Genomic DNA, 14,738 nt, shown 5'->3' with positions numbered 1-14,738 from the left:
TCACCTGTTTACCTTATAACCTAAGAGCACGGAACGTCATTCACCTGTTTACCTTATAACCTAAGAGCATGGAACATCATTCACCTGTTTACCTTATAACCTAAGAGCACGGAACATCATTCACCTGTTTACCTTATAACCTAAGAGCACGGAACATCATTCACCTGTTTACCTTATAACCTAAGAGCATGGAACGTCATTCACCTGTTTACCTTATAACCTAAGAGCATGGAACATCATTCACCTGTTTACCTTATAACCTAAGAGCATGGAACGTCATTCACCTGTTTACCTTATAACCTAAGAGCATGGAACGTCATTCACCTGTTTACCTTATAACCTAAGAGCATGGAACGTCATTCTGTTTACCTTATAACCTAAGAGAACGGCACAGTCGGCTAGGCTTCAGCTACTGATGAAGAAAACTTTAATAAACATTTAAGAAGAATTAAAAAAAATGGACAAATGTAAAATGCTTCGAATTGTAATGCGGTCTGTTACTGTTGGGCTGGAACAAAAGTCTACAAATCCAGTAATTATCCAGGACCAAAGGCAGGCAATTTTGTGTTTTATATTCATGTCGATTTTAAATGTCTGTGTACAGTGTAAGGACAAAATTACTTTTATCAAAGCAACCAGTGAGGGGAAAGTATCTGGTTTTGTCACAACACAGTCATTTCCTGTTCAACACCAAATATTTGGCGGCCTTATCCACACGTTAGTCTAGATCGATCAGCCATTAGATGGGTCAGGATTCAGCATTGCTCCTAAACCACTCAGGCTAGTCTAGACTTCTATTGCTTACTTTAGAGAACAAGCAATATATTAGAAGTACACTCCTCTCGCCACCCTACTGGACATCTGACCTACAAGAACACTAAACATAAGAAACCCAACGTTATCGTCACTTCCTGTTTTCCCACCCTGAATCAGACTCTTCTTTATTTGTGTACAAGTTATGATTTTATAATTAGGAGCTTTAAAAAATAACAAAAATAAATGAAAGTTAACACAAAGGTTTCATGAAATTAAATGTAATAAAGTTGGAAGCAGATGTATTATTATAATTTTTTTTTACTTTAATCATACTTTGTAAACATGTGAATATATTGTTAGAACAGGCATGATTCAGCTAGAAGTAAATGAAACTATATAAAGTCATCATGCGTGTACCAACCTCTCCCCAAACCTCCCCACACAGAGAGCTCATATCACTACGCATTTCGATCCATGCTATAAAACCCAGTGATAGAGAAATACATTTAGTCATGCTGAAAATTCACTTTAAGCACTCGATTGTGAAAACTCTTCCCACCGTGTGCAGTGGTAAGGTTACTCTTCAGTGTGTGTGTTCTCTGGTATGTATTTAATGCTTGTGACTGTTAAAAAGCTCATCCCACAGTCAGTGCAGGGGTTAGACTTCTCTCCTTTGTGTTTCTGCAGGTGTAAAGTCAGGTGTGCTGACTGAGTGAATGTTTTCCCACATTGGTCACAGCTGTAAGAAGGCCTCTCTCCAGTGTGTGCTCTCTGATTAACTTTCAGGTTTCTTGAGTCAGCAAAACTCTTTCCATAGTTAGAGCAGTGGTACGGTTTCTCTTCTGTGTGTTCATTGGTGTCCTATCAGATTTCCCATTTTAGAGAACATCTTACTACAAATGGGAGCAGCTGTAAGGTTTTTCTCCAGTGTTTGTTCTCATGTGCAGTCAGGGCTGTTCCCACATTTAACACAGCTGTATGGTTTCTCTCCTGTATGTGTTCGCTGGTATACTTTAAGTTTTGAGGAAGAGTTGCAACTCTTCCCACAGTCAGGGTAGCTGTGAGGTTTGTTTCCCGGTGGGTCTCCCCTGGTGTTTTCTTGAAGTGTTTCCGATCTAGAGAGGTGCTGCCTCGTCAGTATCAGGATGTTGAGACTCAGGAGACCCAGAGGATCCACAACAGTCACGTCTCTCTCCTGTGTGAACGAGAACATCCGTGAATGCAGCTACACACTTCGATGCAATTTCAAGTGTGAAAAAATATATACTATTGTAAAAGATGGGTGAATATGGTATATACACCATCTTTGCAACGTCCTCTTATCTTTCCACAAAATGTTTCACTTTATTACGGAATGTTAAGGTTGAAGTAAACACTGCAAATTAAACACTGCAAAAAAGCAAATTGTGTTCCTGATCCTATAATAAAAACCTCCTACTTACTTTGATCAGTTAAATCTCCAGCCTTCTCCACGTCTCCTACTCTCATAGTTCGACTCAGCCCCAGTGTTTTCCTGCAGTCGACCAGCCGCACAGACAACCTCTTCAGACCCAGTAGTAAGGCACTACTGGAAGAGGCGCAACCCGGGGGATTCCATGAGGGCGGAGGGGGGCGGGCTAGCGTTGTGCTGGAAACCACAGGAAGGGCGAAATATTTAACGCTTATTCACATTGCATCACCTCAAAAACGTTCAACTGCTTTAGTTCCTTCACCACTCATAGAATAATAAGCGCAAAAGTAATGCAGAGTTCCTGCAACTAAATATAAACAGTAAGAGCACCCAGAATGAGTACCAGCACCTTTTTGTATTTCTATTTGTGTTCAGTGCATGATGTTGATCCATCCTCAGTTTTCTCCCATCACAGCCATTAAAAACTCTGTAGCTGTTTTAAAACCAACAATAGCATCATGGTGACATCCCTGAGCAGTTTCCTTCCTGTCCTGCATGTCAGTTCAGATGGACGACTGTATCTCAGATGTGTCTGGGTGGTTTAATACATCACCCACAGCATCGTTATTAACTTGACCATCCTTAAAGAGATATTCATTGTATGATTTGTCATTGTTACCCATCTACCAATCACTGCCCAGCTTTCCAAAACCTCTTTGGTCAGAAATATAAAATGCAACAATTTCAAAGATTTTACTGAGTTACAGTTCATGAGAGGAAATAGGTAAATTGAAATACATTTAAGGCCCTAATCTATGGATTTCACATGACTGGGAATACAGATACGCATCTGTTGGTCAGATAACTGAAAAAATAATGGGTCTCAGGACCTCATCATAGTATTTTTCTGCATTGAAATTGCCATCAATAAAATGCAATTCAGTTTGTTGTCCATAGCTTATGTCTGCCCATACCATAACCCCACTGCCACCATGGGGCACTCTGTTCACCACGTTGACAACAGCAAACCACTCACATGACACCATACACACGGTCTGCAGTTGAGGCCTGTTAGGCATACTGTCAAATTCTCTAAAATAACATTGGAAGTGGCTTATGGTAGAGAAATTAACATTCAATTATCTGGCAACAGCTCAATTGGACATCCCTGCAGTCAGCATGCCAATTGCACATTCCCTAAAAACTTGAGACCTCTGTGGCCTTGTGTAGTGTGACAAAACTGCACATACTAGTGGCCTTTTACTGTCCCCAGCACAAGGTGCACCTGTGTAATGATCATGCTGTTTAATCAGCTTCTTGATATGCCACACCTGTCATGTGGATAGATTATCTTGGCAAAGGAGAAATGCTCACTAAAAGGGATTTAAACAAATTTGAGTACAGCATTTGAGAGAAATAAGCTTGATTGAGTCCATAAAACTTGTGATTCGTAAAATAGTTATATTAAATTGATTTCAATCCCACTTTGTAACAAAATGGGAATGACACTGCTTGAAGAAGACAGAGGAATTGGGGATCTGGAACCCAAGATGACTGCCTGTGATTGGCTGACCCCACAGTGTGATAAGGCACCTGGCAACCTGGTGTCTAGCAACTAACTGGTTTAGAAAATCACAGCGTTTGTCTCTGAGAGGGCTGTGCTGAGAGACACCGGCAGGTCATTCTGTAGTACCATTTGTACAGCGCAAACTTGGATGAAGGTGATGGCTTGGGTCAGTTCCATTGAGGGTCTGGTTTCAATAATTTGGATTTAGTTTGCTGTTTCTATGCCAATCCATGAAAACGTTATAGCTGGTAAGAGATTTAAATGCAATTTTATATGACTTGATTATTTCTATCAAATCAACACTTTGTGCAAATCAAAAAGGTTGTAAAAGTATGCCAGCCTTTATTTTAGCAATCAATAAAAACGTTATTGCAATTACAAGGTTATACTTTATTTTTTTTAAAGTGGAATTAACCACATCACTGAGACGCTCAATGACTCTTATCGATTACAATTTCACCACAGTCAAAAAAATATGAATAACAATTATCTGCCCTGTCCCTAACAAAACGTTTGCTTGTAATAGACCCTTAGTAATGATCAGAGAGGAATGGAATTGTTTATCAACGTTTAAATAGGCTAACAGCAAATGTCTGACATAAAACCTACTTTATCTTAGTGCTGGACAGCCTCAATGCTTCAGGAAGCTTAGTTTCCCCATCACTAGTGATTATTATTGTGACACTACAACAAACCAGAACAGAATGAACGATGTAAAGTTAGCTAACCTGCTCCATTGTAGTTATTTAGTTAGCTAGCTACTAGCAAGTCTCTCTATCCGACGACGTTTCCACTAGTCAAATAACTTCTAAGTGTAAGATAGCTAGATCCTTCACTTCGTTCAGTTACAGTTGTCCTGACTTTGTAGTTTGAGAGCGAGTACTCCAGTAGAGAAATCTAGCTAACGTTTTCAGCTGAGGCAAGAACGTCTGTCAGAACTCTACTTCCCCAAATAACAACAGACCAGAGCCATTGAGTTATATAACAAACTCAACGTCATCGTCACTTCCCCTTTCCCAGCCCATGGCTAGAAGGGATACAGCTTTCGTCAAATGAACGTCAGATTTGACGTCTCGTAGCAGGTCAGGAGAATGTAAGCAGCAGGTTAGGAGAATTGGGCTAAGGTCAGGAAAAGGGTTAGCTAAAATGCTAAATATTTCAACATTTGGATGCCTTCTAGCTATGACCTTAATTAATCCGGCTTCTCTTTGTTTGCGTAAAGTTCCGATTTTATCATCACAGTTTTGAGGAAGTTTAGGCAAATAAAATGGGTAAAAAAAAGAACAATATAATTTTAATGAAACATGTTTATAAAGTTGCAAGCAGACGTATTCCTTTTATTTTTTATTGATGCATTCCAAACATAATTAGAACAGGTATCATTCAACGAACAATAGTGGTCATTGAAAGAAGATAAAAACACTCTTCACACAAACGATATCAACCTCTACACACTCACACTAAACACACAGTCTTCACACAAACTATATCAACTTCTACACACTCACACTAAACACACACTCTTCACACAAACTATATCAACCTCTACACACACACTAAACACACAAACTATATCAACCTCTACGCACTCACACTAAACACACAGTCTTCACACAAAGTGTACAATGTAGCATTTTCTTTGACACACATTGTTAACACAGTCAACATATCTGGAATCAGTACCACTCCCAGTGATAATCACAACCACATTGTTAACCCTTGTGTGGTGTTCGGGTCTGTGGGAGAAATTTTCAATTTTTACAAAATTAAAAATGATACAATGAATTATTTTTCCAACCTGAGACTCATTGGTCTTGGCTCATTTTCTGTGAAGAACATGTAAAATAACACATTTTCATTGGGTGCACACTATGCAGCCACCTACACATTTATATTACATATGTGGTGTTTGGCTCCACTAGACCTGAGGGTAATAAAAGTGTGGAAAAGTGTGTGTGTAGGTGAAAACAAGTAAAAATGAAACAAAAAGGTTTGCTGTGTGCCTTCACTCTGTCTTCCTCCTCCCTGGGCCTGCTGTTTCAACATAGCACCAATAACCTGTCTGCCCCTGCCTGTCTCCCGCTTTTCTTGCACTCTTTACCCTTTGTAGTTTGTGAAACTACACAATGTATTGCGGGAACCTGCACAATGTTATTACTACACATTATTTCAATACATTGTAAAAAATGCTGTATTTTCCCCACATCCTACCCCAGCCAGGTGCAGATTGGGGTAGGGACACAACAAATAAATATTCTTCAACATCTTGACATCTCAACGTACAACACATTTGTCATCTGGACGGCGTTGAACCCAGATTGGAACAGAGGGAAGCTCCAGAGGAGACGGCTCTTTCTCGAGGAGCTGGGCAAGGCATTGGTAAGACCTCAAATCCAGAGGAGGCAACATATCCCAAGGACCCCAGCTTCTGCAGCCATCGTGAGGAGGATTCAGGAGGAGGATGCTGTTGCCCCATTCGCCCGACCCACAGAACCAACAACTCCAATACCGGAAGTGTGAGTGATGTTGTTGCATGTTTGTATGTGTCTGACTCTCCTACCTTGGCCTGCTGTAACTATACATGTGAGTGAGTGAGATTCCTGAACTAAGTGTAAGTGTTTTACTCATTCTAGATTGCAGCCGGTAGCAACAAGAAAAAGCAATGCGATTTGTGTGGAGCCAAGAAGAACAGGAAGACAGTATACATGCATCAACTGCAAGAAATACATTTGCAACACACACACACACACACACACACACACACACACACACACACACACACAGTAAAACTCTATCCCTCATGTGGTGGGTATACTGGCCTCAATTTGTGTACAATGGGGCTTATTTATCATTTCCATGAAATACTGTATGTAAAATTTGTCATTCCAATTTCTTCAGTTCAAAACAATAAACATCAACACTGATGAAAACCTTGTTTCATTTATATTTGTTAAAGATAAACATGATTCATTCCACCCATGTCTTGATTATATTAGATTTGTTTACAAAAATCACATTTTATTTAAAAAAAACGAATAGCGCTTTCATTGATAAATGTGATCTAGCAGAGGTAAAAAGCAAATATTAACCATGTATGCTGCCCATATTGCTTGTAATTGATAAAAGTCAACATCAAAGTATTTTTACATAAATTGTTATGGCTGTATTGTTTTAAAAACCCAATAATGTTGTGGGTCCATCAGACCCGCGAACATTGGGGGAATAACAACAACATGAACAAGGGTTAACTCAGTGAATGTATCTGGAAGCAGTCCCACTCCCAGCAGTAATCAGAACCACATTGTTAACTAAGTGAATTCAGAAAGTATTCAGACCCCTTGACTTTTTACACATTTTGCTATGTTACAGCCTTATTCTAAAACTGATTAAATAGTTTTCCCCCCCCTCATCAATCCACACACAATATTCCATAATGACAAAGCAAAACAGGTTTTTAGAAATGTTAGCAAATTTTTTACAAAAAAAAAACAACCAGAAAGATCACATTTCCATAAGTATTCAGACCCTTTACTCAGTACTTTGTTGAAACACCTTTGGCTGCGATGACAGCCTTGAGTCTTCTTGGGTATGACGCTACAATCTTGGCACACCTGTATTTGGAGAGTTTCTCCCATTCTTCTCTGCAGATCCTCTAAAGCTCTGTCAGGTTGGATGGGGAGCGTCGCTGTACAGCTATTTTCAGGTCTCTCCAGAGATGTTAGATTGGGTTCAAGTCTGTTTCCTCTGGCTGGTCCATTCAAGGACTTTCTGAGACTTGTCCCGAAGCCACTTCTGCGTTGTCTTGGCTGTGCGCTTAGGGTCGTTGTCCTGTTGGAAAATGAACCTTCACCCCAGTCTAAGGTCCTGAGCACTCTGGAGCAGGTTTTTATCAAGGATCCCCCTGTACTTTGCTACGTTCATCTTTCCCTCGATCCTGACTAGTCTCCCAGTCCCTTCTGCTGAAAAACATCCTCACAGCATGATGCTGCCACCACCATGCTTCCCCTTAGGGATGATGCCAGGTTTCCTCCAGACGTGACAGTTGGCATTCAGGCCAAAGAATTCAATCTGTTTCATCAGACCAGAGAATATGGTTTCTCATGGTCTGAGTCCTTTAGGTGCCTTTTGGCAAACTCCAAGCGGGCTGTCCATGTGCCGTTTACTGAAAAGTGTCTTCCACCTGGCCACTCTACCATAAAGGCCTGATTGGTGGAGTGCTGCAGAGATGGTTGTCCTACTGGAAGGTTCTCCCATCTCCACAGAGGAACTCTGGAGCTCTGTCAGTGCGACCATCTGGTTCTTAGCCAGCCTGTAAGGCTGCATGATGCGACTCTAAAGATTTGAAAAAAGTTGAATGAAAGGCATGAGCTCTGCTGTTTCTTGCACAGGCTGCACACACTTCATCAGTCTCTCATTCACAATTTGACAAGCACTTGATAACATTCTCACCAGGGCTCGAAGTTCCTGGCGACATCCCCGTGTGGCCCTAATGCCCTCTAAAAAAAATCCATGCCTTTTGTGGCGGTTGTGCCCTTGGGCTGAATATAATAATTAGAGTTCCCTTCTCTCAGCTGCCAATCACCGTGTTCCAAAAGACCTCTCACTCACATGGCTCCATCAGATATCTACATTCTTATTAGCCAATGCCCGTTACTTGATCGGGTCATTCTCACAGGCAACTCAGCTCCGAAGTAGGCTACAAGTGAAGACGGAACTGCGCATGTCCTCCTTATTGAATTCCAAGGTACATACTGAAGATGTTAGAAGAACTGTCCACATTTACTTTTCCTCAGCCAACAAGATGAGTAACGAGCAGCAAACGCACTTGCCTAGGTCAATCTAGTATCCCCCATAGTACAAAAGTTGACTTGTCCTTCTGTGCAAGAAATAAATAATCCAAAACATACTCTCGGTCAGTTGTGGATTCGATAGATCCCAAATGAATACAACCACTTGCATCATTTTTATTTTATTAAAGCAATGAGGCTGATGCAAACAGCTCATAACGTTTACCTTAAAATGTTGATAAACTATAAGGCTATTTCTTCACATTATAAGCACAGCAATGCGCGCACAGCTGTAGGCTATAAGCGCAAATGTTCCTGAATGCAAATCAATTAGCGGGAAAACACCATTCTCAAAGGTGACTGCAAATGAGTTGATGCATGTAGGCCGGGAAAACACCATTCTCAAAGGTGACCACAAAATTAGATGATGCATGCTATGCTTTATTAAAGGTGCATTTGTATGGTGAAAATGATCTTCCCCAAACTTGAAACTCACCAGCCACCCATGTAATTGCATAGCTGTCAGTGGAATTTTCTATCCCAATGATAATAATTAACAATCAATAAGCCTTGACTAATCCCCAAGGTCTGTAAGACACTGGGTTAAGAATAATTGGGCAAGGACTCAGCTTTCTGCAAAAGGTCTGTACAGTTTATTCAGAGAACAATCTGAGGTCCAAATAACAAAGACATTCATTTTATGCTAACTCTCCACTTACGCACATACCTCCACACAAACAGTAGGTGAGTTGCATCCCTCCCTGGAGTTCACATCACTGTTAATCACTATCCAGTGCTGTCTGTTCCTTTCCCCCGAGATAAGAGAAATCTTGAGGGTCACTCCCTTTCTTCTCAAAGTTCCTCACCTGCCGGGTCAATCACAGTCTACTTGTTGTTATCTTAGGCCCACTAAAACACACACACACACACACACACACACACACACACACACACACACACACACACACACACACACACACACACACACACGTTGTCCCGGGCCTCTACTAGACCTTATGGGCCTGTCGATTAGTACTTTAATTATTCATTATACATGCTACATAACTACTAATTGGTTACGTGACAGGGTTGGATTCTTTATTCATTTACCTTTATTATATAATTCCCTTATCAATAGCTTATAGAAATGTTGCGCAACATGAGCTCTCATGAAGTGTTTGATTAGATTTTCGTTTACACTTGCATTGATGTCAGAGTGATTAGAGGGACAATAGAGTGCTGAGTACCAGGGAGTTCGGGAAGTTTGGTAGGCTACTAATGACCCTCAGCAACATCAGAGTTTGGAAAAGCCTAGTTACCAAGACATAACGGTCATGTGGAATTGGACTCGTGACTGCCGGTGTGACGGTAATACGGTCACTGTAACAGTCCTAGGAAGCAGTCCCACCCCCAGCAACAATCAGAACCACCATGATGACACTTTCCATGGTTGAAATCTCTTACAGCATCTGGTTTATTAGCCTCATGTTTAAACCGTTTAAAAAAAAAAACAGCCCGGTCATCAACTATACAGTATGATTCATGACCGTTCAAACTCCTACATTGATTTGGTGAAAACTGCACAGTCAGAGCAGCAGCAGTGGTGCGGTTTATTTCTTTCATGTTCCATTTTAACACAATGTTATTTGGGTTTCTTTTAGAGTATACATAACTAAAAGATAAACCTAATAAATGTTTAACAGACAGCTCATTACCTGCACAAAGATTTCATTATACGATGAGTCAATTCTATAGTTGAATTTAGATATTTTCTTTTTTTTCATACTTCAAACTCCTACATTGGTTGGTAAAAACGGTCCGGTCAAACCACGCACTTACACACAAACACCCATATTCGTCACCAAACACTTATTGACTTTAAAACATGGGCTGCGCTGCACATGGAAAATCAAGCCCTGGTTGATCATAAAGGATATAGTGACTAGGGAGCCATTTGGGATGTCTTCATAGTAACTCAGTAATGATCTCCATCCAGGGTTGATAGGGTTGATAAGGAAACATCTGGTGTGGGATTTCTATCCTGTGAGTTTTCTCGTGAACATGTAAGCTGGACAAAGACTTACACTGTTTGCCACAATCAAAGCAGTGATGAGGTTTCTTCCCAACTGGTGCTTGTCGTTGGTGCTTTTTCCCTTGTGATGAAGTTTCTATCCCGTGTGATGACTTCTGGTGAGCACGTAAGTTCAACCTAGAGCTAAAACGCTTCCCACAATCGACGCAGTGGTTAGGCTTCTCTCCAGTATGTACGCGCTGATGAGAAACCAAGTTGCATGATGAATAGAACCTTTGGTGGCACTGTGAGCAGTGGTAAGGCTTTTCTCTGGTGTGTGTTCGCATGTGTATTTTCAGAGAGTGGTGATGAGCGAATTTCCTCCCACAGATGGAGCAGTGGCATGGTTTCTCTCCTGTGTGTTTCAGCATGTGTCTTTTCAGAGTCTGTGGGAGCTTGAAACTCCTCCCGCAGTCGGTGCAGAGGTAAGGTTTCCCTTCGGTGTGGAACCGCATATGCGCCCTAAGGTGTGATGCACTGTAATAGCTATTCCCACAGTCGCTGCAGAGGTGGGACTTCACTGCTGTGTGGGTCTTCTGGTGCACGTTCAATTTACCTAACGAGGAGAAACACTTCCCACAGTCGCTGCAGAGGTATGACGCCTGTCCTCCATCACCTTCCCCTCGTCTACTCTGCTTCTGCCTCCTCACGGGGGTATCTGGCTTCTCTCCAGTGTGTGTTCGCATGTGACCCGCCAAGGTAGCTGTCTGGGCAAAGCTCTTCCCACAGACTTTACAGCTGAAAGGCTTCTCTCCGGTGTGTATACGATTGTGGCTTGCCAGGGTGCTTGAATGAGCAAAGCTCTTCCCACACACATCACAGCTGTCAGGTTTCTCTCCTGTGTGTGATTTCTGGTGGTATGTCAGCATGCAAGAGAACCTATAACTCTTCCCGCACAGTTCACAGTGGTAAGGCTTCTCTCCTGTGCGTTTTCGTTGGTGTATTTTCAACTTGCTCAATATAGTGAATCTCTTGTCACATTGATCACAGCTGTAAGGTGTCTCGGGTTTCTCTCCTGTGTGTTTTTGCCGGTGTGCTATCAGCAGCTGTGAATAAGTGAAGCTCTTCCCACACTGATCACAGCTGTACGGTTTCTCTCCTGTGTATGTTCGCTGGTGGCATTTTAAAGCCGTTGATTGAGCAAAGCTCTTCCCACACTGACTACAGCTATAAGGCCTCTCTCCTGTGTGTCTTCGCCTGTGGGTTATCAGTGAGCTAATCGCAGCAAAGCTCTGTCCACAGTCAGAGCAGTGAAAAGGTTTCTCTCCCGTGTGTACTCTCTGATGGACAACAAGTTCACCTGATCTAGCGAAACTCTTCCCACATACACGACAGCTGTAAGGTTTCTCTCCTGAGTGTACTATGTGGTGTGACTTTAAACCTACTGGAGTGAGAAAACCTTTCCCACACTGATCACAGCGGTAAGGCTTCTCCAAATCCACTGATCGCTGGATCACTTTTAACCCTGGAGCCTTTCCAGATGGCATGCCCCTCCCACTGAGCGAGCGAGCATTAGAGCTGTCCCCTGTGAAACAAACACATGACGTTAAGGTTCCGCATATGTTCCAAAGTATTTAATAATAAACCAGAATTAAAGACGTAAAGTACAAACACTAAAAGGGTCAAAAAGAAATGTTTTGAGCAAAAGTGTTCATTTTAGACAACTGCAAACGTCAAGGAGTTGGTCTGACCTGGACCACCTATTGAGATGTGCCGTTCGTTCAGTAAATCGGGTGTTAAATGAGGTGAAAAGGAGACTGGAGGAGGACTTTAAAGTATCTTCCCTATCCGACACAGATGAGCTGCTATACAACATTAAATAGGTTTTTTGAGTCAAATAATACATATTGATAAATCAATTAATTGTGTCAGAAACAGAGGAGACGTTTGAAAACTCCTGGTCAAATCCACACTCACCCTTGTCATTCTGTGTTTTTCTGCAGTCGACCAGCCGCACAGACAGCCTCTTCAGACCCCAGAGTACAGAGGTACTGGGAGAGGCAGGAACCCAGCACTTCAGGGGGGAAGAGGGGGGTGGGAGAGACGTGTCCTTCAAAACCCAAAAAAAGGGAGACAGTATAAATCAGGTAGGAAACACTCCTACCTGTCAAGGAATTTAGAATCCTCAAAAGTCTCAGCAGTATTTCTGTGATTCCTCTCATTCTCTGGACCTGCTATAAATGCATGGGAGGTAAATCCTCGAATCCTCTCATTCTCTGGACCACCTGCTATCAGGGGCGGCAGGTTAGTGGTTAGAGCATTGGCCAGTAACCAAAAGGTTGCTGGATCTAATTTCCGAGTTGACAAGGTAAAAATCTGTCGTTCTGCCCCTGAGCAAGGCAGTTAACCCACTTTTCCCCAGGCGCCGAAGACGTGGATGTCGATTATGGCAGCCCCCTGCACCTCTCTGAGTCATAGGGGATGGGTTAAATGCGGAAGACATTTCAGTTGAAGGCATTCAGATGTACAACTGACTAGGTATCCCCCTTTCCCTTTCCTGCTATAAATGCACTGGAGGAGAAAGTCCAAGAGGAGGAACCTCAGATCTTCTCCAAGGATGTTGAGGAATCAGGAATGAGAGAAATCCAGGAAGGACTGTTGAGAAACACTTTCTGACTGGAAAGTACTCAACCACTCACTCTCTGCTCTGGTGTGTGACTGTCCTCCTCCTCCGCCCATTCTTGGTCGCAGTCTGCAGCGTCATCATCATCATCATCATCATCTGATTGGCTGGGACTGTTGGGCTCCGCTTCTAGTCCGTTGCTAGGTAACCAATTCCTATTGTCCACGTTGCAGTCTACTGCATCATCATCGGACTGGCGGGGCGTCATATCCTGTAAACAAAAAGAACGTTGCAGTCACTTCCTGTTCAGACTGCACCCATGTACTCTAGAACCCTAGTGAGTGTTCTTAACTAGAGCCCATTTGATGTGTTCTAGATTTTGGGACCGTCTACATCAGCACTGCCCAACCCCGGGAGAATCTCAATTGGATTTGCTTGATTTCTTGCGTCCTCTCCTTCTGCCTCACCTTGCGGATATCTTCCGTGGTAGGTTACAATAGACTACCCTCTGCAGGAAGAGGTAACCGTAGAGAGGAACAAACTCCTCCAGTCACTTATTAACCAACTGTCACTCTCCTACGTCTAGTGACCACTTATGGGTTTCCGGTTCACAAAGGAGAGGAAGACGCAGGAGTCGAGGAGGAGACAGACTTTTGCCTACTTGAGAAAAGGCCCTTGTTTCTGGAGAGCTACCCTCCTGTAGGTTTTCACTTCAATCCCAGTTGTAACTACCCCGATTCAGCTTATCAATCAGGTAATTATTATAATCAGTGTGCTTGATTAAAGCAAATTCTTCCAGGAAGGTAGCTCTCCGGGAACAGGGTCGGGCAGCCCTAGTTCGTATACCAGATGTCTTACCTCTGTAGGCACTTTCATTGGCTTTTTCATGTTACGAGATCTCTGAGGTTTTCCAACTGCAGCCGATCTCTCTGGTTTTTCCCTTCTGGGTGATGTCTTGGGTCTCCCCAGTCCAGGTGATGTCTTGGGTCTCCCCAGTCCAGGTGATTTCTTGATACCCTCAATTTGAAGTGATTTCTTAGGTGTTTTTAACTTGTATTTTCCATCATGGTGGCTGGTGTCTGCTGTGGGAACACAATAAGGATAAACACAGAGTTAATGGAGTTAAAGGCCCTACCTTTCACCAGAACAATAGGGAAAATGGCACCCTATTCCCTATGTAGTGCACTAACTTTCACCAGAGCAATAGGGAAAATGGCACCCTATTCTCTATGTAGTGCACTATATAGGGAATAGGGTGCTATTTTCTCTATGCCTCTGTTACCTGCCATGTTTCACCCTTATCTTATCTCATGCTGCTTAGGTTCTAAGACAGGGTTCCCCAACTGGCGGCCCGCAGGCTGCATTTGGCCTGCGGGCGGTTTTATTTGGGCCCCCAAGTTTTCGGAGCAATTAAAAAAATTATAATCATTGTTGGACATAAGAGACTGTAAAAACACCAGGAAATCAGCTCCAACTGATTCAACATTTTGGAAGTCAGTTCCCAAGTATCTCCACGTGATCATATACAAATGTAAGCAAGGTTTTAAATGAATATGTTTCAGTCAAACATTATATCTGTTTGGGCTTCTTCAGGTCAATTTTCA

The 14,738-nt window shown here is 42.4% G+C and overlaps 1 protein-coding gene and 1 long non-coding RNA gene across 2 annotated transcripts; both read right to left on the bottom strand.

Annotated features, from left to right (window-relative positions):
* Positions 1 to 1,056: 1,056 nt before the first annotated feature.
* Positions 1,057 to 4,677, bottom strand: LOC145859310 (uncharacterized). Its single transcript, XR_014379510.1, has 3 exons — positions 4,442 to 4,677; positions 2,199 to 2,383; positions 1,057 to 1,951 (listed from the first exon to the last, which is right to left on the bottom strand). It is a non-coding gene; the product is annotated as an uncharacterized LOC145859310 (long non-coding RNA).
* Positions 4,678 to 9,146: 4,469 nt separating this feature from the next.
* LOC106564077 (uncharacterized) lies at positions 9,147 to 14,313 on the bottom strand. The gene is made up of 3 exons (XM_082958532.1): positions 13,993 to 14,313; positions 13,211 to 13,405; positions 9,147 to 12,621 (listed from the first exon to the last, which is right to left on the bottom strand). Exons 1-3 carry the CDS (start codon positions 14,020 to 14,022, stop codon positions 12,427 to 12,429), a joined length of 420 nt encoding a protein of 139 aa, XP_082814658.1. The 5' UTR covers positions 14,023 to 14,313; the 3' UTR covers positions 9,147 to 12,426.
* Between the last annotated feature and the right edge of the window lie 425 nt (positions 14,314 to 14,738).

Source organism: Salmo salar, chromosome 12, assembly GCF_965601325.2.
Source record: "Salmo salar chromosome 12, fSalSal1, whole genome shotgun sequence".
In the NCBI taxonomy this organism is placed as follows: domain Eukaryota; kingdom Metazoa; phylum Chordata; class Actinopteri; order Salmoniformes; family Salmonidae; genus Salmo; species Salmo salar.
This window is presented reverse-complemented; position numbering and strand designations above follow the sequence as displayed.

Bases quoted from the DNA above. Each gene is read 5' to 3' on its own strand.
- LOC106564077 (XM_082958532.1), bottom strand. From the start codon at position 14,022: ATGAAAAAGCCAATGAAAGTGCCTACAGAG. The intron at 13,406-13,992 runs GTAAGACATCTG...TTTTGTTTACAG, and splicing joins CAATGAAAGTGCCTACAGAG to GATATGACGCCCCGCCAGTC. The intron at 12,622-13,210 runs GTGAGTGGTTGA...TGGGTTTTGAAG, and splicing joins GTCACACACCAGAGCAGAGA to GACACGTCTCTCCCACCCCC.